The sequence below is a fragment of the Ictalurus punctatus genome, chromosome 5 (assembly GCF_001660625.3).
Source record: "Ictalurus punctatus breed USDA103 chromosome 5, Coco_2.0, whole genome shotgun sequence".
NCBI lineage: Eukaryota > Metazoa > Chordata > Actinopteri > Siluriformes > Ictaluridae > Ictalurus > Ictalurus punctatus.
Window position 1 is genome coordinate 21,599,923 of NC_030420.2, and position 25,787 is coordinate 21,625,709.

At 40.3% G+C, this 25,787-nt stretch overlaps 1 protein-coding gene and 1 long non-coding RNA gene across 5 annotated transcripts in view; both read right to left on the reverse strand.

Moving 5' to 3' along the window:
- Nucleotides 1-25,787, reverse strand: part of slc38a5b (solute carrier family 38 member 5b) — a 29,241-nt gene that overhangs the window by 1,038 nt on the left and 2,416 nt on the right. For all 4 annotated transcript variants that reach the window (XM_017467873.3, XM_017467872.3, XM_017467871.3 and 1 more), the window contains 15 exons: nt 18,980-19,125; nt 18,399-18,468; nt 18,030-18,145; nt 17,253-17,326; nt 17,060-17,152; nt 15,231-15,312; nt 14,377-14,459; nt 4,567-4,625; nt 4,184-4,300; nt 3,879-3,958; nt 3,559-3,659; nt 2,985-3,109; nt 2,041-2,185; nt 1,764-1,867; nt 1-1,669 (listed from right to left, as the gene is read on the reverse strand). The exon at nt 1-1,669 is cut by the window's left edge and continues 1,038 nt beyond it. In XM_017467873.3, the coding sequence (XP_017323362.1) occupies nt 1,565-1,669; nt 1,764-1,867; nt 2,041-2,185; nt 2,985-3,109; nt 3,559-3,659; nt 3,879-3,958; nt 4,184-4,300; nt 4,567-4,625; nt 14,377-14,459; nt 15,231-15,312; nt 17,060-17,152; nt 17,253-17,326; nt 18,030-18,145; nt 18,399-18,468; nt 18,980-19,038 (1,413 nt within the window). In that variant the 5' untranslated portion in view covers nt 19,039-19,125 and the 3' untranslated portion in view covers nt 1-1,564. The remainder of the gene's footprint in view (nt 1,670-1,763; nt 1,868-2,040; nt 2,186-2,984; nt 3,110-3,558; nt 3,660-3,878; nt 3,959-4,183; nt 4,301-4,566; nt 4,626-14,376; nt 14,460-15,230; nt 15,313-17,059; nt 17,153-17,252; nt 17,327-18,029; nt 18,146-18,398; nt 18,469-18,979; nt 19,126-25,787) is intronic.
- LOC128632854 (uncharacterized) lies at nt 5,896-14,370 on the reverse strand. Its single transcript, XR_008396464.1, has 2 exons — nt 7,533-14,370; nt 5,896-7,350 (listed from the first exon to the last, which is right to left on the reverse strand). It is a non-coding gene; the product is annotated as an uncharacterized LOC128632854 (long non-coding RNA).

The window sequence follows — 25,787 nt, forward strand, 5'->3', positions numbered from 1 at the left end:
CATTCATTGTGGGGGAAAAATACACATGGAGCCTTTGCTCCATGTCACATAAAGTGGGTTGGGACGGATGCAATTGCAGTTAAGAGCTTTATTATAGGAGAGATAGGCTGACAAGTCCAAATCGTGAAACACAGGCGTTGTCAGAGCAGGCAAATGGTCAGGCGAACAGCAAACAGGCATGAAGCAGACAAGGCAAAGCACGAACCGAGAAACTAGAAACAAAGTCAAAACCATAATAACAGCATGAGATCAAGGCTTGATAAACAACAGAGAAAAGCTCAACTGAGCTTTATACTTCACAAAAGACCTTGTGAATGAGCAGTACTGTGGTGTGATTGGGAACAGGTGTGTGTGATTAGTCCTCAGAAGAGGGTGATGTGTCTGTGTGTACCATTGGGGGTTGTAGTCGTCAGCCATGTTTGTAGTTCATGGTGTATTCTGGGAAATTAAGTGGCTAGTTTGCCATGACACTAACCCTAGTTCAGCATCGAATTCCATTACAGTGGTTCTAATCTGCTGTACCTTTGTTAGTCAGATTAAATGTAATCCTGCATAAACAAAAAGCTGTTTTGAAAAGTCTAAAACTAATCAATATACTTTCTAATTTGTCCATTCTGCTTTAAAACCACAGTCAGAGACTTGAGAGCTACAACTTGAGGTCCAAAAATGAATAAGGCATAAAAAAAAGAATCTGGGAACAAGGTGTACATCCTGAGTTTTGAAGGCACATGATGGTTTGTTTGTTTTTTTTGTTTGAGGTAATGCCAATGGCACTTTAAATACTCTAGAAAAAAAGATACTCATGAAATAGCTATTATGCTTTACATTTGCTGGTAATCTTTATAAATCCCTGATTGTGGCTTTAACATAGTTCATATGTGGATTATTTTTTAGGTTTTCAGCATTTAGTTTTTATTGTGTGTGACTTCTGTGAAAAACTACAGCCTTTACCAAAACAGGGCTATGATAGAGAAAATTGGATAGGAGACATTTTCTCCTTAAATTTCAGCATAGCAGATCAACATAATGAAATAATCTGTTATATGTGCAAGGCATAAATCTATTTCCCCTAAAACCAAGATTGAACAGAATCAACAAAAGTTCTATACGTTTTGGATTGGAGAACAAAACATGGATTTTTCCTGTTTATGTTGAAGGGAGATAATAAACCAATACATCTACTTTTTGGTATTCTCTGGAATTTTGCATGTTTAAGCAGAAACCTAATTGGCATTTATCTCTGTGGATTGTCAAAACAAAATACTGCATTCAGGATCTTGAATGTCACTGCCTCGGAAGGGCGTGATGTCGTCATTCGACCAAGATCCTCCACCACAAACACTCCTCTATTTAATTTGAAATATGGTGGGAAGCAGGTCCTACCCTCACTCAGTGAGGGAAGGGACCATAGATGAGACGGGCCCAGCCTATCAGTGATTTTGTTTGTTTGTTTGTTTGTTTTTGCTCTTCTCTCAGGTTCCAAAACTGGGTTTGAGAGAAAAGGACAGCTTGATGGTGTTCTGCTGAGCAGGCATACTGGACCCCTTGTGTTTGTGGTTGGGAATTAGTGTCCCCCACCACTGCGTTTCTCTCCACTAATCCAGTCCAGGGCAATGAAGGTTAAACTCATCGACATGAAGATGAAACCCAGGGCTGTGAAGCAAATAGCCTGAAGGGAAAAAGGAGATATGTGGACAGATCTCAAAGACTTGTCACTGAAATCCATTCAGAAATGTTTGTTATTCATTAATCACTCAACTCACCTGAATCTTTGGTCTTGAGTACAATGGCTCTTGATCTATCGGAACAATGCGGATATAGAAGAGGCCTGGGAGGATGAAGATCAAGCTTGGGGCAGAGGTGGCACCTGACAATAAGGAAACAAAACATTTGCATTTCACATAGGCAGCATATTGATTTAGATTTCTTCAAAGCTAAAGGAACAGGAATTTTCTGAAAGAGCCTGAAACTTTAGTTCTTTCATCTGTTGTAGATAGAAAGATGTACTTTATTGCTCTACAAGAGGAAATTTGTACATACCGATGATGCCAAAGATGTCTCGGATGTTGGGTACAAAGATGACAAGCAAATTCACAGCAAAGAGGAGGCACACAGCAATGGCTATGTGACGAGCCCAATGAAAAGGTTTCTCAGGGAAAATCAGCTGCAGTAGAGCTCGCCGAATCTAAATGAAAATCATACTTATATTAACATCACTGCTCATGTGTTTAGATTGATTTAATCACTGGGCTTACTCACTGAAACTGAAATTACTTAAAAGGTATCACAGATATTAAAAAGTGTACTTTTATTAAACCTTACACCACAGCACTGTACTGTAGCTCCATTCTGGGCCAGAAGGTGTTGATTAATTTCTTGTTATGGTTTCTATAATAACATGGTAGATGCTCCACATAAATGAATGTTAAAGCATGTGATTGCTGATACGGTGAAGTATTCTATGAATAGATGATTATTTTTGATGTATATCTGCAGTGTCAGCGCAATATAAGCATCAGAGGTAAGTCTTTCCAACATGGGAAAGTCTTCAGGACAGAGGACTTTGAAGTTTCTAGGTAACATGACAAGCTGCATTTTTGTCTTCAAGAAAGAAACAAAAAAAGGAGGCTGGACCAAATAGACAAAAAAAGGAGGGAACAACTGTTTGTGCAGTAGCTGCTTTAACATAAGTAATAACAGAAAGTAACTTCTTTCCACAAGTGACCTTCCACAACATTAAATAAACAAATAAAAAGTATGATGTGTAATTCTTTAATTAATAATGTATATATTTTTTTTAATGCAATAGTTGGCAAATTGCATTGGTAATAAGAGGAATACAACACTTTGGGTTGTGCTGTAACAGAGTACTTTCATTGCACAGTGATCTTAAACCTGTTGTTGATATATTATTACAAGAAAAGTGAATAACAGTGTCCAAATAACAAGATTTTTTTTTATATATATAAATAGAATATTGTTACCGGGAAGAGCACCACAGGCACAGTCAGTGTGACAGCCACCAGTACAGCCAGTCTCACACACAGGATCAGTATGTCCAGAGGGTTCACTTTACTGTAGGTGTGCAGCAGCTCGGTCTCTGTACTTCCTGTTCAGATCAAATGGAGAAAAAGAGTTTACTTTACATGACAAATAAGCCTATAACAAGCCAATAAATCTCACAAAAGTAGGCATTTTAGACCAAAACATACTGGAAATATGTGTGGCAGCCTGAGAAATCTCTTCACATGGAGAAATACATACAAAATTACAGGTTATCTTAAACTGAAATATGTCTCCCTTCTGCATGTCTCAACCTCAAGTAATGTTAGGGGTAAAGTCTGAAAATGGAGAAAACTTGCATTTATTTCTACTTCCAATAAATTGATCAAAGCATGAAAGTGACTGTGTGAGTAAATCATATTAAGATAGCAAGGTTTTCGACTGTTTGTATCATAATTCTTCCAGGTTGTTATATAGTGAAATATATTTATGGGACCATGAAAGTTGAGATAAAATAACTATAAGGTATGATGAGTTCAGATATAGAAGGCTCACCATAAAAGGTGAGGTATCCAAAGATTGCGGTCAGCAGGTACATTACGAACATGCTTAAGATGGATACATTGGCGATGGCCTGCATGCGTCGCTTAGTGGGGCTGTTAAAGAAACAGAGGAAATGTATAAATTATTAATAAATGATAATAAAATATGGGTGAAAAAATATTTATATCCAAAATTAAGAATAAATGCAAATAACATTTATGAAACTGTCACAACTAATGTTCAACTAATTTCTACTTGCTCCAATGGCACACATGGCAAATATTTGAAATTCTACACATTTGCTCATTTGCAATGTTTTCTCCAAAACATACTTGCGCAATTCAGTGTAGATAGGCAGAACTTCAGGGTGGCACACAAATGCAAAAGCCAAAATGGGAACTGTATAGGCCGTCTGCAAGACATATAGAGAAAAAAATGAGGTAATGAGAGTAGGATGCAAACACTGTCACCTGTCACTATAGTCAGGCCACCAGTGACATGACCTGGATGACTGGAAGCTTTACCATACTAGATTAGTTTTTCTGAAAATACTGTAGATATCCTTTGACTGTCAAAGATCTGTCATGATTATATCCACCTCTGACAGATGAAGAGGAGACAGCTCTGTTTCACTGACCTGCTGGTTGATAGTGAAGTATTTGGCCTCACATTCTTCTTCTATTGTGATGTTGACTGTGGTATGATTGCTGAAATCCTCCAGAGGACAGGGAATGTTGAACTTCTTATAGATGACCTAGATCAGAATGACACAAACAAGGAAGAAAAAGAGAAAGAGGGGAAGGATGTTTGTAACAGAAGACACTGAGTAACAGTGAAAGTAAAGTAATGTGAATTCTATCTAATCAGAACATTCAGAATTCCTGTAGTAGTTAAAATTAATGCTAATCACTTAAAGCAATTTCTAAACAATTATACTGTTGAAATGCAGTGTTGGTATAGTATATGTATAAGTCAATCCTGAGAAAGAAGCATGATGTTTCTGTCCCATTGAATACTCACTGAGATGAGGAAGAAAACCATGCATGTCAGTGAGAAACCACTGGTGTAGCCCAGGTACCCTACAGACACACATGCCACAACTTCACTTTAACCTTATTAAACTTCACCATGTGTGCTTATATATTTCTAATTCATAGCTGAAGTGATATTCTGCATGTAGGCCTACGCTCTGATATGCTCCAGTTCTGTTTCTCTGATATTCTCTTTTCTGCTCTATTTTGATTAGGTACTTTTCACAGCACTATAATGAACTCTATTTATTTCTCTACTTTTTATTTCTCAACTATGTTTTTTCAGAAGCTATCAATATAATAAGATATAATAGCAATACATATTTTTAAATATGTGTGGGGAAAATATATATGTTTACATACAGTTTGATGTACAGTGAGGGGAAAAAAGTATTTGATCCCCTGCTGATTTTGTACGTTTGCCCACTGACAAAGAAATGATCAGTGTATAATTTTAATGGTAGATTTATTTGAACAGTGAGAGACAGAATAACAACAAAAAAATCCAGAAAAACGCACGTCAAAAATGTTATAAATTGATTTGCATTTTAATGAGGGAAATAAGTATTTGACCCCTCTGCAAAACATAACTTAGTACTTGGTTTAAAAACCCTTGTTGGCAATCACAGAGGTCAGACGTTTCTTGTAGTTGGCCACCAGGTTTGCACACATCTCAGGAGGGATTTTGTCCCACTCCTCTTTGCAGATCTTCTCCAAGTCATTAAGGTTTCGAGGCTGACGTTTGGCAACTCAAACCTTCAGCTCTCTCCACAGATTTTCTATGGGATTTAGGTCTGGAGACTGGCTAGGCCACTCCAGGACCTTAATGTGCTTCTTCTTGAGCCACTCCTTTGTTGCCTTGGCCGTGTGTTTTGGGTCATTGTCATGCTGGAATATCCATCCACGACCCATTTTCAATGCCCTGTCTGAGGGAAGGAGGTTTTCACCAAAGATTTGACGGTACATGGCCCCGTCCATCGTCCCTTTGATGCGGTGAAGTTGTCCTGTCCCCTTAGCAGAAAAAAAAACCCAAAGCATAATGTTTCCACCTCCATGTTTGACGGTGGGGATGGTGTTCCAGGGGTCATAGGCAGCATTCCTCCTCCTCCAAACACGGCGAGTTGAGTTGATGCCAAAGAGCTCCATTTTGGTCTCATCTGACCACAACACTTTCACCCAGTTGTCCTCTGAATCATTCAGATGTTCATTGGCAAACTTCAGACGGGCATGTATATGTGCTTTCTTGAGCAGCAGACCTTGCGGACGCTGCAGGATTTCAGTCCTTCACGGTGTAGTGTGTTACCAATTGTTTTCTTGGTGACTATGGTCCCAGCTGCCTTGAGATCATTGACAAGATCCTCCCGTGTAGTTCTGGGCTGATTCCTCACTGTTCTCATGATCACTGCAACTCCACGAGGTGAGATCTTGCATGGAGCCCCAGGCCGAGGGAGATTGACAGTTCTTTTGTGCTTCTTCCATTTGCGAATAATCGCACCAACTGTTGTCCCCTTCTCACCAAGCTGCTTGGCCATGGTCTTGTAGCCCATTCCAGACTTGTGTAAGTCTACAATCTTGTCCCTGACATCCTTGGAGAGCTCTTTGGTCTTGGCCATGGTGGAGAGTTTGGAATCTGATTAATTGATTGCTTCTGTGGACAGGTGTCTTTTATACAGGTAACAAACTGATATTAGGAGCACTTCCTTTAAGAGTGTGCTCCTAATCTCAGCTCGTTACCTGTATAAAAGACACGTGGGAGCCAGAAATCTTTCTGATTGAGAGATGGTCAAATACTTTTTTCCCTCATTAAAATGCAAATTAATTTATAAAATTTTTGACATGCGTTTTTCTGGATTTTTTTGTTGTTATTCTGTCTCTCACTGTTCAAATACAACTACCATTAAAATTATAGACTGATCATTTCTTTGTCAGTGGGCAAACGTACAAAATCAGCAGGGGATCAAATACTTTTTTCCCTCACTGTATAAGGAAATCTAAAACAATTATTCTATTCTATGTTTTACATACACTATGTTGACATATTAAATAAATTTGGAAGTTCTTATTTTCTTAGTTCTTATTCAGATAGTTATATTTAGTTATATTTTGATACGAGTAGTAATATACATGAACATACATTTTCTTCCACATAAAGGATGCTACATATATTCTTATTTGCCTTCCTTCATATGAATGGCATTTTCATCTGTGCAAAACCAAACTGATCTCATGTTTATGCAGTCATATTTCAGGATTCACAAAACTCTTTCATGTGAAATCTACAGGCAAGTAAAAATAATTCTCGCCATTACATTCCAGGCTTCCTGAAGTTAAAAATTTTACCCTGCATGGTCTACCATAATTACCAAGCATACAGTTTATTGTTCTGCAGCCAGTTGCACCATCTGAACGTAATTTTGAATGTAATTCAGGGTGTAAAACACAGGTTACTAAACAACTGGAAACCATACGTTGAGAGCAGTGTGGTGCAGAATTTCAGTTGCAGACTCTTAAGGTTTGTAATATGTAGCACGTAAAGTGAGTGGAAATAGAACTTTGTCACACAGCGTGAGGTATTTGACAATAACCAGAAAATCAGAAATACAATCCAACATAAACAGGAAATACAACATTCATGACAGAGATGAGGGGAAGAGGTTAGCGTCTATTTTTCTTGGTGTAACCTTACTTCAAGCGAGTTCTCTCTCGAGTCTCATGTAGTTGCATTTGCATTTGTTTTGCTTGTACAGCAAAGGCATTTTGTTTGTCTAACAACCTAGAGCAATGCAAGACAGTGAAATGGCAGCTATTTCAAATTGAAAGCATTTGAATAACAGAATAATGTATAACATTACATTAGTGGTAAAATGTTACAAATATTTTATGCTGTACCATGCCAATAATATTAATTTGATCTATGACATTTTACATTTATGTCATTTATTCAGAGTGACTTACAGAAGTGCTTTGTAGTCAGGGACTAAGAGTACCATCAGTCTAAAAACCCTGTTGGGGAGGTTATTACAATATGAAAAAAAAACATGAAAAGCATTTTTTTTTTAATTAACAAAGTGCAAATGTAAGTGTTTGGTGAAGAGGTATGTATTACGTCTTCGTCTGAAGACATGCACAAGTTCATTCCACCAACTGGGTGCCAGGAGAGCATTAATACATGTGTTCCTTGTACCCCAAGAGTTGGGGGGGCCAATCGAGCAGTGCTAGAGGCTCAGAGGGAGCATGGTACAGAGTGGGGTGTGGCAGTAGTCCTTGAAATGGCAAGAGATTGAACAAGTGGCCTTTGTTTTTATAGAAATTGCTAAGTCCTCCTGATTTTGTTATGAAGAAACTTGCACTGCAAAAAGGGAATTTCAAAAAAGTAAAAAAATGCCTTGTTTCTGGGAAATTAGTTTTTTTTGTGTGAAAAAAAAATAATCTTGTTGAGCATGTTTTGCATTAAAAAAGCAATCTCATTTTGAGAAAATATATCTAACTTTGTCTTAATAATATATTCCAGCTAATATTGAGCAAGATTTAACCAGTAACAAGCTACAACAATGGTTTGCATAATAAAAGATGGTCTTCCTTATTTTAAGAATAAGACCACTTGCAAACCTAAATTTTTCATTGAAGCAGCTATGTGTCATGGTTATGCTGAAATCCACACTGAACTACATTATCAATCAGACCCAGCATGTCACATGACCATGTTGCATGCCCCACTGACCACTCACACCTGTTCTGTGTTACCCCTAACAATCACCCCTATAGAAGTTCTAGTTTTTCAGCACCTAATTGTCAAGCTTTTGTTGTTTTTGTGTTCATGTGTTATCGTGTGTCCTACAGCCACTCTCACAGTCTTCATGTTTTTGCCATGTGCTCATTGTTATGTTTATGGTTCTTGTTTTCACAGTTTTGGTTGTTTGTTTGTTTTGCACTTTATTCAGAAAAATCTGTGCTTGCATCTGTCACCTTCTACAATCCCTGACACTATGTTGCAGCATTTCCCCTGTTTTAGTAATGCTAAAAATACCAATGCTTCTGGTGCCTTAATTTAAGACAAAGTCAATTATTTTTTATTATTATTTCATTATTTATTATTTATACTAGTTTATTATTTATTTATTATTGTTTGAAGAAACTGTGTCTTATTGTAAGCTCTTTATTTTATTATAATTATTAATCTTTGTTACGAGATGGCGAAATCGGCGCGGCAGCTCACAAAGTGTAGTGCCGCCCAGGGACGTGGCGGAGGAGGACTACACTTCCCAGTCATACCCGTGCTCGAGTTCTAATTACGAACACCTGCAAACACCTAAGGTTATATAAGGGCCTCCCACCAGGCTTTCCCTGGTGCTCGACTTCACGCTCGTCTCTCACTACGCTTTTGCCTACGTCCCAGATTCACAGCTTACCTGTCCTGTCCCGATTCGATTCTCGTTCTGGATTCTTCCTCACGCCATCCCTCCGCTCGCCCGCGCTTGTCTCCGTCTACGCTTCGTAACAGATTACTTTGCCATACTACGGAGGCAGCGGGCACCTCGGATTGGGAACGTGTCATCCTGGAACAAAACCGCATGCTAGCGGTGTATCAGGATGAGATATCCGCGTTGCGTGCCGAAGTCTCGTGACTGAGCGTTTCCGCATCCACCAACGCCACGCCCCCTGCTCTCGCGTCACCACCGCCAACCGCCCCAGTGCATGTTCAGCCGACACCAGCTGCGCACATTCCAGCGCCGGCTGTTCACACTCCTGCGCTGCCGGCGCACAACCCGCCTCTGTCCACACCAGAGAGATACGCTGGGGAGCCGGAGCAATGCAAGGGCTTCATGTTACAATGTGCGCTGTTCTTCAAGAGTCACCCAGAGATGCCTGAGGTCCGTAAGTTAACCCATTTTATGGAATTACTCTCTGGAACAGCCTTGGCGTGGGCCACGGCTGAGTGGGAGCGAGGAGGTGGTGTCAGACCCTCGTTAGATGACTTCCTTGCCCGGTTCCAGCGCGCCTTTGACCATTCTCCTGATGGCTGGGAGACTGGTGATGAGCTCATGGAACTCAAACAGGGCTCTCGTACTGCAAGAGAGTACGCGCTAGAGTTTCGCACTATCGCTGCCCGAAGTGGCTGGAACGAACCATCCCTTAAGACCGCGTTTCGCTGTGGCCTCGATCCAGAGTTACTGCAAGAGTTGACCTGTCGGGGTGAACAGCTAATGTTTGATGACCTCGTGGATCTGACCATAAGGCTGGATCGTCTGTGCCATACCAACCGTCCCAGACCACACGGTTTACTGCCAGCTGAGCCGGGCGCAGCAAGCGAACCCATGCAGCTCGGAAGGGCACGGACCCGCAAGGAGGAGAGGGAGAGAAGATGCAATGAGTTCCGGTGCTTCTACTGCGGTGAGGACACCCATGCCATCAGCCAATGCCCGCACAGGGGGCGCCGAGGGAACGGGAGGTGCACTGACAACCCACCTTGTCATGCCTGGGTGAGTCCCAACCAGTCTTGTACGTCTCACGTATTTTCTGTACCTGTCGTGATAGAAAATTCAGGCCGTTCTTTTGTTCTTTCAGCACTCATCGACTCCGGAGCAGCGGAGAACTTCATAGATGAGAAGACGGCACAGGAGCTCAGCCTTTCCATACATCCCTTCCTCCGTCCGCGTGAGCTCCAATCCATTGATGGGTCGCCTATAGGGGGAGGCGTAATATCTCACAGCATACACCCTGTCAGCCTTCAAGTTAGTGCCCTTCACCACGAAACTCTGGTCCTTTACATCCCGGTCTCCATCAGACACCCCGTTATACTCATACTCCCCTGGCCGGAACTGCACAACCCCCAAATTTCCTGGACTGACAAGCAACTCACACAATGGTCCCCGTATTGCTTGCAGAATTGTTTGAGGGGCCCCACGGTCCCTTTGGCCACCACGACGGTGGAGAGTCCCCTGTCGCTTGCCCCAGTTAAAATCCCCACCGAGTACCGCGACCTACATGAGGTGTTCAGCAAGGAGAGGGCCAGTTGTCTTCCACCTCATAGACCCTACGACTGTGCCATTGACCTCCTCCCCTGGGCCAGCCTACCTCGGGGTCACGTTTACCCGCTCTCCCAAGCGGAGCAGCAGGCCATGAAGGAGTACATTCAGGAGGCTCTCTGGCAGGGGTACATCCGACCGTCCACATCCCCTGCGTCTGCCGGGTTCTTCTTTGTGGAGAAGGAAGGAGGGGGCCTCCGACCATGCATTGATTATTGGGCCCTCAACCAAGTAACCGTTAAGTACTGATATCCACTGCCTCTCGTCCCCTCAGCCTTGGAACAGTTACAGTCCGCCACCTTCTTCACTAAGCTGGACCTCCGCAGCGCTTATAACTTAATTCGTATTAGGGAGGGGGACGAGTGGAAAACGGCCTTCAGCACCACCTCTGGACATTATGAGTACCTGGTCATGCTGTATGGGCTCGCTAACGCCCCCTCCATGTTCCAGAACCTGATCAACGACGCTCTGAGGGACATGCTAGGAAGGTACATCATTGCCTACATTGACGACATCCTGCTTTATTCGACCTCCCTGGAGGAACCTGTCCAGCATGTCCGGCACGTACTGCAACGCTTCCTACAGTACCAGCTGTACATAAAGGCCGAGAAGTGCAAATTCCACCAGCACACAATCTCTTTCCTGGGGTATATCATTAGCCCAAGGGGAGTCGCTATGGACCAGCGTAAGATTCAGGCGGTCGTGGAGTGGCCCACTCCGCGAATCGTCAGGAAGTTGCAGCGTTTCCTTGGCTTTGCAAATTTTTACCGAAGATTCATTAGACACTTCAGTAAAGTAGTGCAACCCCTGACGTTGCTCCTGAGAGGTAAGCCCAGGCGACTGCTGTGGACCCCAGTTGCCTAGGAGTCTCTGAAGAGACTTAAGCGGGCTTTCACCACGGCTCCCATTCTCAGACACCCGGATCCCTCCAGGCCTTTTATCGTGGAGGTCGACGCGTCAGAGGTGGGAGTGGGAGCAATTCTATCGCAAAGGTTTGGCAAGAGTCCCAAGTTACACCCCGTGGCCTTTTTTTCCTGGAAGTTGTCGCCAGCAGAGCGCAACTATGATGTGGGGAACCGTGAACTTCAAGCTGGCCCTAGAAGAGTGGAGACACTGGTTGGAGGGGGCAGTACACCCATTTGTTATCTTCACGGACCATAAGAATTTGGAATATCTATGAACCACCAAACGGCTCACTCCTCGCCAATCCCGCTGGTCCTTATTCTTCTCCAGGTTCCAGTTCACCCTGTCTTACCGACCTGGTTCAAAGAATACAAAGGCTGAGGCCCTGTCTCGCATTTATGCCCCAGAGTGGCCGACGGAGCAAGAGAGTTACATTATGCCTCCCTCCTGCATAGTGGGCGCCCTGGAGTGGCCCCTAGCACAGAACTTAGCCTGTATCCCCAGCGCAAGAATCCCAGCAGCCTGTCCTCCCGACAAACAGTTCATGCCTAAGCGGGACCGTCTCGAACTCATCACCTGGGCCCACACGACTTTGGCCACGGGCTACCCGGGGGCCCGCCGCACTTACCAACTGCTGGCCAAGAAGTACTGGAGGCCCAACATGCCCAGAGAGGTTCAGCGCATCGTATCCTCGTGTTCCTCTTGCGCTCAGTCCAAGGGCCCACGTGCGCTCCCGGCTGGGAAGTTGGTACCCTTACCCATACCTGAACGTCCGTGGTCCCATCTGGCCCTCGATTTCATAACCGACTTGCCGAAGTCGCAGGGGAACTCCGCGATACTGGGGGTCGTATATCGGTTCTCGAAGTCCCTGCGCTTAATTACAGTACCAGCCATCCCGTCTGCCTTCACCACGGCGGAACTCCTGTTTCAACACGTCTTTTGATACTTTGGCATCCCCGAGGAGATTGTGACTGATAGGGGGCCACAGTTCACATCGCGGGTTTGGGCCAGCTTTACGAGGAAGATGGGGGTCGCCATTAATCTCACGTCCGGTTACCACCCCCAGGCTAACGGACAGGCAGAACGGGCCAACCAGGAAGTCATACAGTTCCTTCGGACTTACTGCTCGGCCAACCCAGGGTACTGGAGTCAGTACCTTCCATGGGCGGAATACGCCCAGAACTCGCTATGGCATTCTGCCACCCAGCTCACCCCGTTCCAGTGTGTCTTGGGTTACCAACCGCCATTATTCCCCTGGAACGCGTCTCACACGGACTCGCCAGCAGTGGATGAGTGGTTCCGCCGAAGTGAACAGGTCAGGGAGCGTGCCCATCAACAGCTGGTGCAGACGTCCCCCATCGCTAAACGAAAGGCCGACCGGCGCCGGAGGGCTCACCCTAATTAGCGACCCGGGGACAGGGTGTGGCTCTCCACAAGAGATCTGAGACCCATCACGGGCACAAAACTTCAACCGAAGTATATCGGGCCCTTCCCAATTCTGAGGCAAATTAATGAAGTCACGTATCGTCTGGACCTTCTGAGACACAGTCACATCGCCCCGTCTTTCCACGTCTCACTTCTCAAACCTGTGATCTCAGGCCCCTTGGCCACAGCGGTGCCGGAGGATTCCCCACCGGAACCGTTGGAGATAGAAGGCCGCCCAGCCTACCGTGTCCGCAACATTTTAGACTCCAGACGGAGGAGAGGGGGACTTCAGTATCTGGTAGACTGGGAGCGGTATGGACCAGAGGAACAGTGCTGGGTTTCAGCCCGAGACATTCTGGACGCAGGCCTGCGTAAGGACTTCCACGCGGCTCATCCAGACAAACCAGCCCCCTGGAGGGGGGGAGGCCTCGGAGAACTTCGGCTCCCGGAGTGAGCCCTTTGGGGGGGGGCTCTGTTACAACACGGCGAAATCGGCGTGGCAGCTCACAAAGTGTAGGGCCGCCCAGGAACGTGGCAGAGGAGGACTACACTTCCCAGTCATACCCACGCTCGAGTTAGCCGGAGGTCTAATTACGAACACCTGCAAACACCTAAGGTTATATAAGGGCCTCCCTAGCATTAGCCGCTTGCAAAGTAACTGCTCAGCAGCCTCGTCTCTGTTTGTTTACCAAGCCGATTTCATTAGAAGTGTTTTCCCTGGTGCTCGACTTCACGCTCGTCTCTCACTACGCTTTTGCCTACGTCCCTGATTCACAGCTTACCTATCCTGTCCCGATTCGATTCTCGTTCTGGATTCTTCCTCACGTCATCCCTCCGCTCGCCCGCGCTTGTCTCCATCTACGCTTCGTAACAATCTTAGATTAAGTAAGTAAGTCTATCTTGAATAACATTTTCATTGCTTGTAATAAGCACAACTTGCTTAAATTTTGCCATTTTTATCTTTTTTTGAGATCCAATAGCATTTTTAGTGACTAGATATTTATGCTATTTTCAAGAATTCATACTGAGACAGTTTTGCTTACCCCATTGGAATTTTTTGCTTGATTTTAGTACACTTTAACTAGACTTAAGTGTGTCTTGCTTGTTTCAAGAAAGGCATTTTCTGGAGTTTGCATGAGCAAGTCTGTTAAGTGCTGTGAGGTGGGAAGGAAAGTTTGTTGTCTAGGACTACCCCAAGGTTGTGTGCAGTGACAGATGGTGAGATTTGAGAGCTTACCAGGTAGAAGCACTGAAGTACTGAATTACATTTTGTGCTAGCTTTGTTACACTGCTTTAAATAAAAATTAGTTTAAATAAAACTAGAGAGCTTATGATCTATTTATGTTGGTGAGTGGATGGGGGGGTAAAGGGTGAGAGAAGACTATGCAAAAAAATATAAGTATATAAGTTAATAACCTTATATACTAGGTTAGTAATATACTTACCAAGCTGTCTCATCATAGCCAGTGGAAGAATAATACAGACAGACACAATAATGATCAAATAGTTGCCATTCAGGTACCACTGTCTGGATAAAAATCAAATAGGTCATTTAGAAAGTGTTGAAAGTTCATAATACAATGTGTCAAACTATACAATATTCTAAAATTTAATATCTTATGTAATCCCTTAAACTCCCAGGAGCTGCTGCATTTCCCAGCTACATACCTATGCTATTAGCTTCACTGTATTTACAAAATAATGTACTTTAATATGAATAAATCAATAATAAGTTGGGAGTTGAGGGGTTAATAGGCTAACACTGCTTACAGATGAGTCCAATTGTTCATGGTAATGTTACTTTGGTGTGCTAATGAGCAAAAGTACTAGTAAATTGAGTGGTGGCTTATTTATGTAGCCTATATTTAAATGAATTTGATGACCCTTTAGAGTTAAAACAGAAACTTACACCATAACCTAAAGTTGGTTTATATCCTTTTGCCATTTAAGGTTAAACATTGTGAAACTAACTAACTAATCAACCCATTTTGTTTTCAGGGCCATTAGCATAGTAACATATGTCTACTTGTGCTACCATAAATCACCTGTTTTTAGTCTATATAAACAGAAATGCAAAATGATTTAATTCATTGTGTATTTATTTTAAACACAGTGTGATCAATGTCAGACTATGACACTTGTTACCAATGATGTAGTGAAAACAATCCTATATACGTAGAACTCAATTCATTCAATAAATATTAAGATCATATGGCACCAGCATCATTTCCTCAGCTACATTAATTGATTATGCAAACATTTTCATTACAAGTCATGATAAGTTGATTTTGCATCTTACCCACTGCCATGATGAAGACCCAAAAAGGTTTGAATGACCAAAGGTAACTCATATTTCACAATGAAGAGATAGCTAGACATTGCTGAAATAAAAACAGGCAAATACAGAGAGATGTAACAAAATGTAATTGTAAGAAAATTCACTGTGATATAATCCACCTATTTATAAGAGTAAGTAGATTTGGTTATTATTTATAATACATGTCTGGATCACTGGGATTTAGATAGATCCATTGTTCTCAAAGTGGGATCTTGAGTATTATGGGGTCTATAGTACTATATTTAGTATTTAATCCTTATAATTATTAGGCTGTTTGACTGCTTACTTGAATTGACTGGATTTATTTGAAACCTCAATAACTCAAAAACAAATAGGCCTATAAATAATAGAAATACTTTAATGATTTTACTTAAGTCTAATGACAATTTTAATAAAATGTATTCTGTCAGTATAGCGTTCAAGAAGAAAAAGTCATATGGCCTAATAAATAACCAAAATAGAACTGTATACATTTACCTGTGCCTAATATTTTTTAAAATAATGAACTCAATTAAAAATCTTGTATGGTAGTGCTACTTGTATTGTTCTCCGCTTGATATATATCGCTTTGCTTTTATTTCCTTATTTGTAAGCGTCTGCTAAATGAATAAATGTAAATGTAAAAATTCTTTGTCATGTTGTATAACATCCCCACCTGGGCACTGTAAGCCACTGTCCTACCCTGTGTGGCAACATTTTTGACATAGACATAGCAGCTGCATTCAAAATCATGTACTGTGACAGTACCTACAGCATTGGATTCAGTACCTACTGCTTGGCCGTTGATACACTATGTACCGATGAGTATAAGTGTGTAGTATAAATATAATCTGGACATACTACATCCGCCATGTTGGCAGTGTCATGTGACCTGCAACTTAAAAAGAGCCGACGCATTGCTTTCCGCAACTTTGATTCTGACACCTCTTCCGAGTCAGTCCTCCTGCCTTATGGGATAGTGCAGTGTCCGGTGCGTCCATACTGCAGAATCTCGGTGGAAGCAGTAGGTCATCCAGGTATTTCTCACCTATTGTTTTATGAATATTGAGAATTCAGACATACTACTCCTTTGGAATACTGCTTTTAGCGTACTGAATAGTAAGGTAGTAGGGATATTCAGATGCAGCCTGTGACAATGTACCACAACGTTTCATAGTGTACATCTGTACCATTGTGCAAATGGATTTAGATTGCTACAAAAGCTTGTCATTACCTTGTCTAGGCCATCAGTGACATATTACTTTTAAGAGATGAATGTCAGAAATCTTGACACTGCTCTGACAGGACAGGAGCTGATACAGGTTATGCAACATGACTAAGCACACTGGCATTCCACTTGAGAAGTGGTGTTTGTCTTTTCTGAAATGCCTCAAGTATAAAAAATACTGAAGGCCACTGTTCTGATATGAATATTTTTTGCCTCCAGTAAGTAGTGCCTGTACGCAAGTAAGTAACCAGATCTAGCAAAGTAACCATAAATTAGATTTATCTTGCAGGGGCTGTCAAGTTTATGTTGATATCATGTGGCTGAAAAAATATTTCCTCAGTCACTATTTTGGCTGTGTGTGTTTTTTTTTGTTGTTTTTTTTTTTTTTTTAAATGAACTGGGCATCTATGAAACATTTTATGACTTAATCCATGGCTTTCAGAGCACTGGCTCTTCTCAGAGTCTTAGTTACTATAAATTACCAATGCTTTAAAAACAGAAAGTTTTGCAGTCTACCTATAACAAAAAGTAATATAAATCACTTAGCATCTGAATCCATAACCACTCTTGTTCTCTAACTCACCTCCTATGTTGTGCATTGTTATGACAACAGCTGCCAGTATTTTTCCCAGGTGACCGAATGCTCTCTTTCCAAGCTGCTCATATGCACGAATACCTGCACACATACCGAAATAGTCAGCAAACTCTGTGCAAAACCTGAGGCATGGCAAAATTTCAGTGCGGTGCTGTTTTATTATATTATTGCCTTGACTTACCCACAACTCCAGCACTCTTCAGAAGAAGATGGATAGAATAAGATGAAAGAATAGCAATGCATATCAACAGGAACCTGTAAAAAAAAACAAAAAAAAAAAACAATAAACATTGGTGACAAAATACAAATTGGTGCAATGTACTGCAGTGTGTGTATTTGGATTTGCCTCCAGTAGGCCCAAATTGTTGCACATGACGTGTGTGTGTGTGTGTGTGTGTGTGTGTGTGTGTGTGTGCGTGTGTGTGTGTGTGTGTGTGTGTGTGTGTGTGTGATGACTGCACTTTTTCCAACAGGCAGACCTACAGACCTTGCCAAATGTGCAGCTATATTTAATGCTGCAATTTGATTTGAGAACCTGGTGTTTCTTCATTATCACTGCTCACCAGTTCAGCACACAAACCTATTTCACAGTGATCTGTTTATTTAACAGCAAATACCTAAAGAGAAGACTGTACATTCTCACTGTTAGGAGTAAATTTGTGTCCGGTAATCTTCATCATGGATTAAGAGTGCACTACACACTACATGGTGCTACTGAAAACCTATAGCTTAAAAGTAAAATCTTTGAACACTTTACGTCCTGTCTTATGCATGCAGGAACATGGGAAATATACAACTGCAGCCTCCCATAGCTGGTTTAAGAGCACAATTAGTGTGTGTTCTGTGTCTGACTTCAGTAAACCATGTGAAACTCAAAGCAATGTGAGAGTATTTTGCAGCATGTTGTGATACTGTGCTGAAGCAAGAGTACACTGGTGATGCAGTGTGACATACTCACAGAAACAGAATTATGCCAGTGTTGGACATGGCATATGACAGTCCCAGGATTCCACTGCCCATTATAGCATTGCTGAGGTTAAACACAGACATCCCAAATGAGGTCTTCCCTTCAAACTGCAAGAGACACAAAGATAATATGCTCAAAATGTCAAAAACATGCAGGGAATTGCAGCATACAGACAAGACACCGGATACTGAGTATGTATGGGTTACATTGTTATATTGTTATATTGTGTTATATTGTATAAATGCATATTATTATACAGAGTACAGCTTTATATATATATATATATATATATATATATATATATATATATATATATATAAATCAAATATTTTTTTTTCTTTTTTTCTTTTTTGCACTTACATCTGTAAACTGAGGGGTTTTTCTCCCGTTGCTCTTATGTGGTAAAAAATTTTCTTGCTCTGGGGAGAAACTGCATATTTCCAAAAATGAAAAAGAAGAAAAACCATTGGCATCAGTTGATCATTATGTTGAAATGCACACGTTTTGCTGCTTTTCTAATAAACCCCTTTTGGGGGGGAAATGTATTGACAATGCTTTTACAGTGATGCATTTAAAGTTGATTCATTCAACCTTAGTAATTGCCTGGTCAGAATTGCAGCGGGCCTGGTAAGGCCACTAGATTGTTTATATTTTGGGAAATAGAAGCAACTAAATTCGTCAGAAAATGCTGTAGGCTGGTACAAACAAAAATAATAACTGTATGGGATTTTAAAAAAAAAAATCTAAATACAGGTACAGATGCAAATATTTGGAGCACTAAACAGATACAGATACAGACAGCTACTACTTTGCTAGTGTAGCTTATTAGGTGACCAATTGTACACTGCCCTGGTTCTACTGAATATTGATGTCTATATTTTGCATTCAAGTTTTCCAACAAGTTATTAGCTTTTTTTTAGGCAAACAAAGAGGACACATACCCATCTTCCAGAGGCTGAAATTCTTGATGGTGTCCATTTGCTAGTTTCTGAAGTTCCATCTTCGTATATCTTTTTGTTTATTATTGTTAAACAAAGTTAAATAAGTCTTAGTAAAGCTGGTTTGAAAAAAATTCTTTAGTGTTTATCTGAAAGACAAAAAACAATACAGGAAACATTTAGCTTTTTTTCTGTCTTTTATCAAGTTATTTTTAACATCAACAAAAACACATTAAACATAATTAAAAGACCATTTGGAAAATGTTACATAGCTGATTCATGACATTAATTTAATTTTTTATTTTTATTGGGTCTCTACCAAGTTAAGTGCAAAGAACTGGATGAGTTCTCAAGCTGGAGGCAATCAAAGAAAAAACACGAGCTCCATGTGGCTTTTTTCCCACTCTCCAAAGTTTGATTGGTTCATCAGAGCTCATGTTTCAGGAGAGGATCTGAGCATGAGTTACAGCCTATTTTTCATACCAAAGAATTTCCATACACTGCTGACCTTAATGTCCAATCACTTTTTTGTTATATTTGCTAATGTGTATGCATTATTCCCAGGTTGATCCAGCAGTTACATGTAAGGCCTATTACAATTAGGTTTTTTATTTATTTTATTTTTGTGAAGGTGTTAAAAACACACACTGTCCCTTTGCTGAATAAAGTAATATTTGTTCTCTCTCTGTGGTGGTAAGATGTTGTGAAAAGCTGTGGGAAAACTCAATACAGCACATTGCTGTTTAATATGAAACTCATACTCAGACTCAGTCTACTGTTTTTTTTTTCGTACTCGAATTGGCTACGTGGCTCAGAAGCCAGAATTTTGGAGGGTGTCCAGACAAGCCTGCCAGCTGTAACTCCCACACACTTTTCTGATCTCTGCCTTATAGACTGATGTCTAGTACATTTGATAAGTTTGCTTTTGTGCCTTTCTGTCCACACATGATCCTTTAAATGCTTGTCTTTCCATATGCACACACATATGTGAATGTACAAATGGGTGACAAATTAAAGGAAAGTCACCCAATATGCTCAGAACAGATGAACATGCCTTGCCATAGAAGTCTCTGGAACTATACTAAAGAGATTAACACTATTCTTACAAAGGCATCCCTCAGTTGGTGTTTTGGTGATGCTGGTGAAGAGCACTATCTAATATCTAGCATTTAACATATGGCCCAAAATCTCCCATAGAAATTCAACTGGGTTGAAAACTGGTGAATGTGAAGGCCATAGCATATAGTTTACATCATTTTTATATTAATCAAACCACTCACTGAGCCTTTGTGCCCTGAGAATGAGAAATTCTTTTCCTGAAAGAAACCATTCACATCACATTAGAAACATTTAGAATAAAGTGATCTGTCATTGACTCTTTCCTCTATGGGGACAAGTGGAAAAACCATGCGAGCAAAATGCCTCCACAGCAAAACAGAGTTACCTGTCTCAACATCTCAATTCTCAACATCTCAACTAAGGGAAAATAATCTCTTCATATGTTCCTAAATGGTCAAGAATATTATACCTAGAATGCCTAGAATATTATACAGCAAAGAGTCAAACTGCAAATAAAGCATATACCAGATGGGTTATAAATCTAGTAGCATGTGTTAAATGAAGTTAAATATATCATGGGAATTCCTACTGCAAGGTCAGTAACAGGATCAACTATAAAAATATGCTTCATGACGCATAGACATTAGAATGCTTGCCAAGGTATGAGCACATAGAGCAGAAAAAAGAGCAACTTAATTCAGAAATTTTAGACTTGTTTAAAAACAATTTTTGAGTAAATCTTTAGTAATAAATTAACTTTCCATAAATTTTGGATAAAATAAAAGCCACCTAACACCATGGTTGGTGTTTACAAAAGAGTAATATGATGGTTGAACTTGATGATAGTACACCTTTACTAAAGCAATGCTCAGAATAATTTCCAAAATTTTTATGTAATTATTATCAGGAACACCAGAAACTGTACGACTACTCTGCAGACACAAAACAGTGAGACTTTAATATCAGAAATCCAATTCCTTAGTCAGTTTATCTAGCTGCATGAGTGTATGACATTTACCCCAATCCCCCCAATCCCCAGTCCCCCACCCACAAAGGGGTTTGTTGCAGTTAGTGTATGAACTGCCCTTAGCCCTTGTTTGCCAAGGACAAGCCCTCTCCCTCAAACTACCCTATTGTCGATTTCCTCAGGTAATTTAATTACTGTGTGCAGATGAATATATTAAACAAAGGTAAAAACGTGTCTCAGACAGATCCACATAAGTGACAAAACAGAGACAAATGTCTATGTTTGGGCCCTTAATGCACCTCATGCCCTCAGCTCCCCAGCACGAATGGGTAGAACTTGTTCATCACTGGAAACTAGAGCACTCTAGTACTTTGCTGATTACTAGACAAAACTAGATAAGATTCTATACTGATTTCATGCAACTCCATCACTTAGAGATTCATTGACAGGATGCACATGTCCACCATAACAATCACAAACTGAAAATCTATTACACTAAAAAAAAAACCCTCTGTGGGTATCACACACAGGTCTTTGCTTGTGATGCCCATGACTGTATCAAACTATTTTAGGAAATCCCTACTTAGTGACACATGATACAGTAAGCTCTTGGAAATTAATCTTGGTATCAAGCAATGTATCCTGTTACCCTGTCACACACAAAGGCATAAAATCAGTACAGATGCACTCATTTCCCTTAAATGTCAGGACCTCTACAAGGTATTTAATAAGCATAAACAGCAACTCAGCTACCTCTGCACTGGAGTTAAACATGGAATTTTCTCTGGGGGAAGAGGATTTCCCTTACCAAATCATGAAAATTCTGCGATGAAAACAAAGCACAGACAGACTTAACTACACTCTAAAAAATGCTGGGTTATTTTTTTCTACCCAAAGGTTGGGTTGAGCCTTTTGGGTCATTTAATTGGGCCATTTTATCAATCTTGGGTAGTTTTTTGGGGTAGTTTTGCATAGCCCAACCATTAGGTTAGTGGCTGGGTAATTTTTACTGACAGTTGAAACAATGTACCCCTCCCACACCCCTCAGCCCAGCTCCTGGAATCAAATTAACTGAGCCATCGTAAGTTTTTTACCCAGTTATTTTAGATGTCTCTTTTGTTCAAAATCTGATATTTTTCTCTTAAATATATGACTTATTTGAATCATTACACTTCAAAGTCTGTATATAAACACCACTTTATCAGCTCTAGCAATACATTTCTGAACACCTTCTTGTGTATAACAAAGGAAATACCATGTTGACATATTTGTTTATAATATAGTATATGTGACATTTTCAAAGGTCAAGAATAACCCTGAAAATATTAACGCATTTATGAAATAAAATTAGCTTCACATTTTTATAAAAATGAAACCATCCTTTGGGTTGAAAACCAACCCATTTTTTGGGTTAAAATTAACAATTCAATTTGATAGGTTAGTTTAAACCAAAATGTGTTCTGGCCTATTTTCACCCAGCTATTGGATTAAAAATAACCAATTTAGTTTGTTTTAACCCAGTGTTTTTAGAGAGTATGCACTAACTATCGGGGTCTAAATGCAATAACTAAAAATTGTTATCTATTACCTTCAGTAGTTGCAGTCATAGAACAGGTGGGCGGGAGCAACAGTGTTTACCAAATTACGCTTGTGTACCATATTTAATAAGAATGTAAGACTACATTTGTTACTGGGAGATAGCTTTTTGAGCACAGTCATATGCTATCTGATCTCATCAATGTCCTATTCACTTTCCAGATATTCAGTAATAATTTATATGAGGTTAATGAGGAATAATTTTTGTTGACAGATATATGGTATGTTATGGTGAAAACGTGTGAATTCTTCAAACATGCTATGGAATCCTATGGTAGGGTATATCCTTTCAGCAGAAACTGTCACGTCAAGTGGGTTTTTACTGTCATTCATCTATATAGCTTGTAATGTATACATAGGAATGAAATGGTGTTTTTCCAGAACCATCATGCAACACATAGTTTGCAAGACTACATAAAGTGCAATACACAACGGGGTCTGACAAGTGCAGGACAATCAACACACAAAACTAGACAATAAATAGACAGGACAATAAGCTGTCAGTGTGAATAGATGCAAAATGTAACACATTTTGAAGTTGTGTTAGTATGATGACAATCAAACAACACAGAGAAGGTTTTAAAGTTCCTCAGATTTGCTTGTATAGATAGTTTACTTGTGGGTTTATTTGTGGACACCTCTAGCACAGCAAAACAAAAGAAATGGACCACTTCCAAGGCCTTTGAATGACTTGAGTCATTTCACCAGAGTCCTTATACTTCAACAATGTGAGTAGATGTGTCAGGAACAGGAATACACCACTAGTATATTCTCCCAATGCAGGGAATGCCTCCTTGTAATAATTTTCCCAGAGGTTATCATACACTTAAATTAAGCCAACAGACTGTCCATTAACCCTTTGTTCAGAGGGATTTTTTTTTTTTTCACCAATTAAATTTAAGTCTTACTGTCCCAAAATTTAAGCACTGCACACCAATGACAACCCTATAAAATGAAAGGACAGACATGTACCAACATACTTTATAGTTTAAAAAATATTTCATTTTACTAAATAAACTACAATATTACTGTTGTTTCTACCCGTTCTACATAATTTTTTTGATGGTAAAAATATTTGATTTGGCATTTCCCACATACTTGGCCATATTACATTGGAAGTTCCAGCAGGTTGTAAATATGTCCCGAGGCAACATCCTGTACAATTATTGAGTGTTCCTCAGTAATGAAACTGTGAAAGTGCAAATTTCATATGCAGATAGATAACTTATTAATTTAACTTATAACTTAAGACTTATAAATTAAAAGACGACAAACAGCGTTTATTGATATCGTCATTATTTTCTTTATACGAAAGCTATTTTTGCACAATAGTCATACTGTAAATGCTGGTATCTACACCACTAGGGGGCCTGAACAAACAGGTTACAGTGGTGGCACTAATTAGAGAGCACACTATCCCTTCCTAGTCCTCCTGTTCATTGTTACTCTTGAGTACCTCAAGTTAGGTACCCATTTCAACCCATGCCAAGCTCATTGAGTATTATTCTTCATCCATTTCACACCTACAGACCTGAAACTGAAAACCCCAAAACCAAACTTCTCTCTCTGTTACATAAAGCCACCTACCAACCACAGGCACTAGATCCAATTCTAAATGCTCATTGTGTCACAGTGTTCAAAAGCTGAAAACTGACACACGGAAGTGGGTATACACAGAAGTGCAGTGGAAAAAAAAAATCTGATTTCAACCTTTATTATTATGATGGCGGTGACTAGTTTTAATTTAAAGGTAGTAATAATCCCAGTTGTCAGTACACATATTCCACTCATTTCAGGTTAATATAATGAATTAAATAAACAAATGTAATTATTACAAATGTCATTTTGAGTACTTATTTGTAAATGACTACCTGCTTGCAACTCACAAGTATCATTAGATGCTGGTTATCTTCTGTGGTGATGCTGTACCAGGTCTATAATGCAACATTTTCCAGTTCCTGTTGGTTTCCTTTGCCTTTAGCCTTCATCTTGTCTATGTGAGTACTCAGCAATGCCCAAGTGGGTTTCTAACTTGGCTAGTAATAAAGGACATTGCACGTTTTATCCTTGAAATACACCACAGTTATGTTAATAAGATGTTTCAGGCTATTGGCCTGCTGAAAAATATGGTGAGATGTTTTGACGCTAGTGGCAGCCATATGTCACACAGATGTGGTGAGTTCATTTTAGCACATTTTCCTTGTTCCATCACACTGATACAGATTAATCTTAATCCCATCTTTCAAATGAATATGACCTGCTTCATAGTTATAGGCATGTAATTGAGCTTTATGTTTAGAGACAATAGCAACTGATTCGTGATCCAAATAACACATACAGCCTATTAAAAAATCTTACACACTTAAAATATAAACAAAGCAGAAATGGACAACAGGGACAAATAAATAAATAAATAGATAGATAAATAAATAAATTAATTAAGCAGCCATTTGGCCCCCTGTTTTGGTGCGCCGGAGTGATTTTGAAAAAGGCTGTGTTTCCTGTATGGGCCACCTATATATTTTGAGTTAAACCTCATTTCAAATCCAATGAGCTGAGGTAAAAATCCAAAATAACATAAATCGTGTTACTGTCAAGTTACCTACAGACTGTGCTGTGCAGTTTGCCAAAATATCTGGAATATATATTAGTTCTGCAAGTTGGATTGTATTTACAGAACAAAGAACCATTGAAACTGTATTTGAACCAAAAAACACTCACAATCTCATGGAAATATCTACCATTAATCTCAATGTATGCCAACCTCAAAATGTCTCTTGCGTATACCAAGAGGAGGAGCAAAGGGAAAGGAGGAGTGAAGAGAAAGGAAAGAAACTTTTCTGATGCAAGACTATCCTTGTTTTCTCACCCCTCCTCCCAGTGCCTCACTGATCAAGAGCGAAAAGAACCCAGTCCAGACCCATGGTCCCTTGAGGCAACTTACTCCTTTTTATTTTCACAGCCTGCAAGTCACTGGATATCATAGGACCTTGTAGACCCACAAATCAGTCAACGATGAGCAGTGACAAATGTCTGACTGAAATCAATGTGTTATTTGCTTAACCTTCTTAACACTCAGTTTAAACGTTTAGGGGTTTGGAGACATACTGGGCCGTTAGACTCGATGGAAGAGAGGGGGTGCAGAAACACTGCACACACTAGAGATCATTACAAGTGATAAATACATAA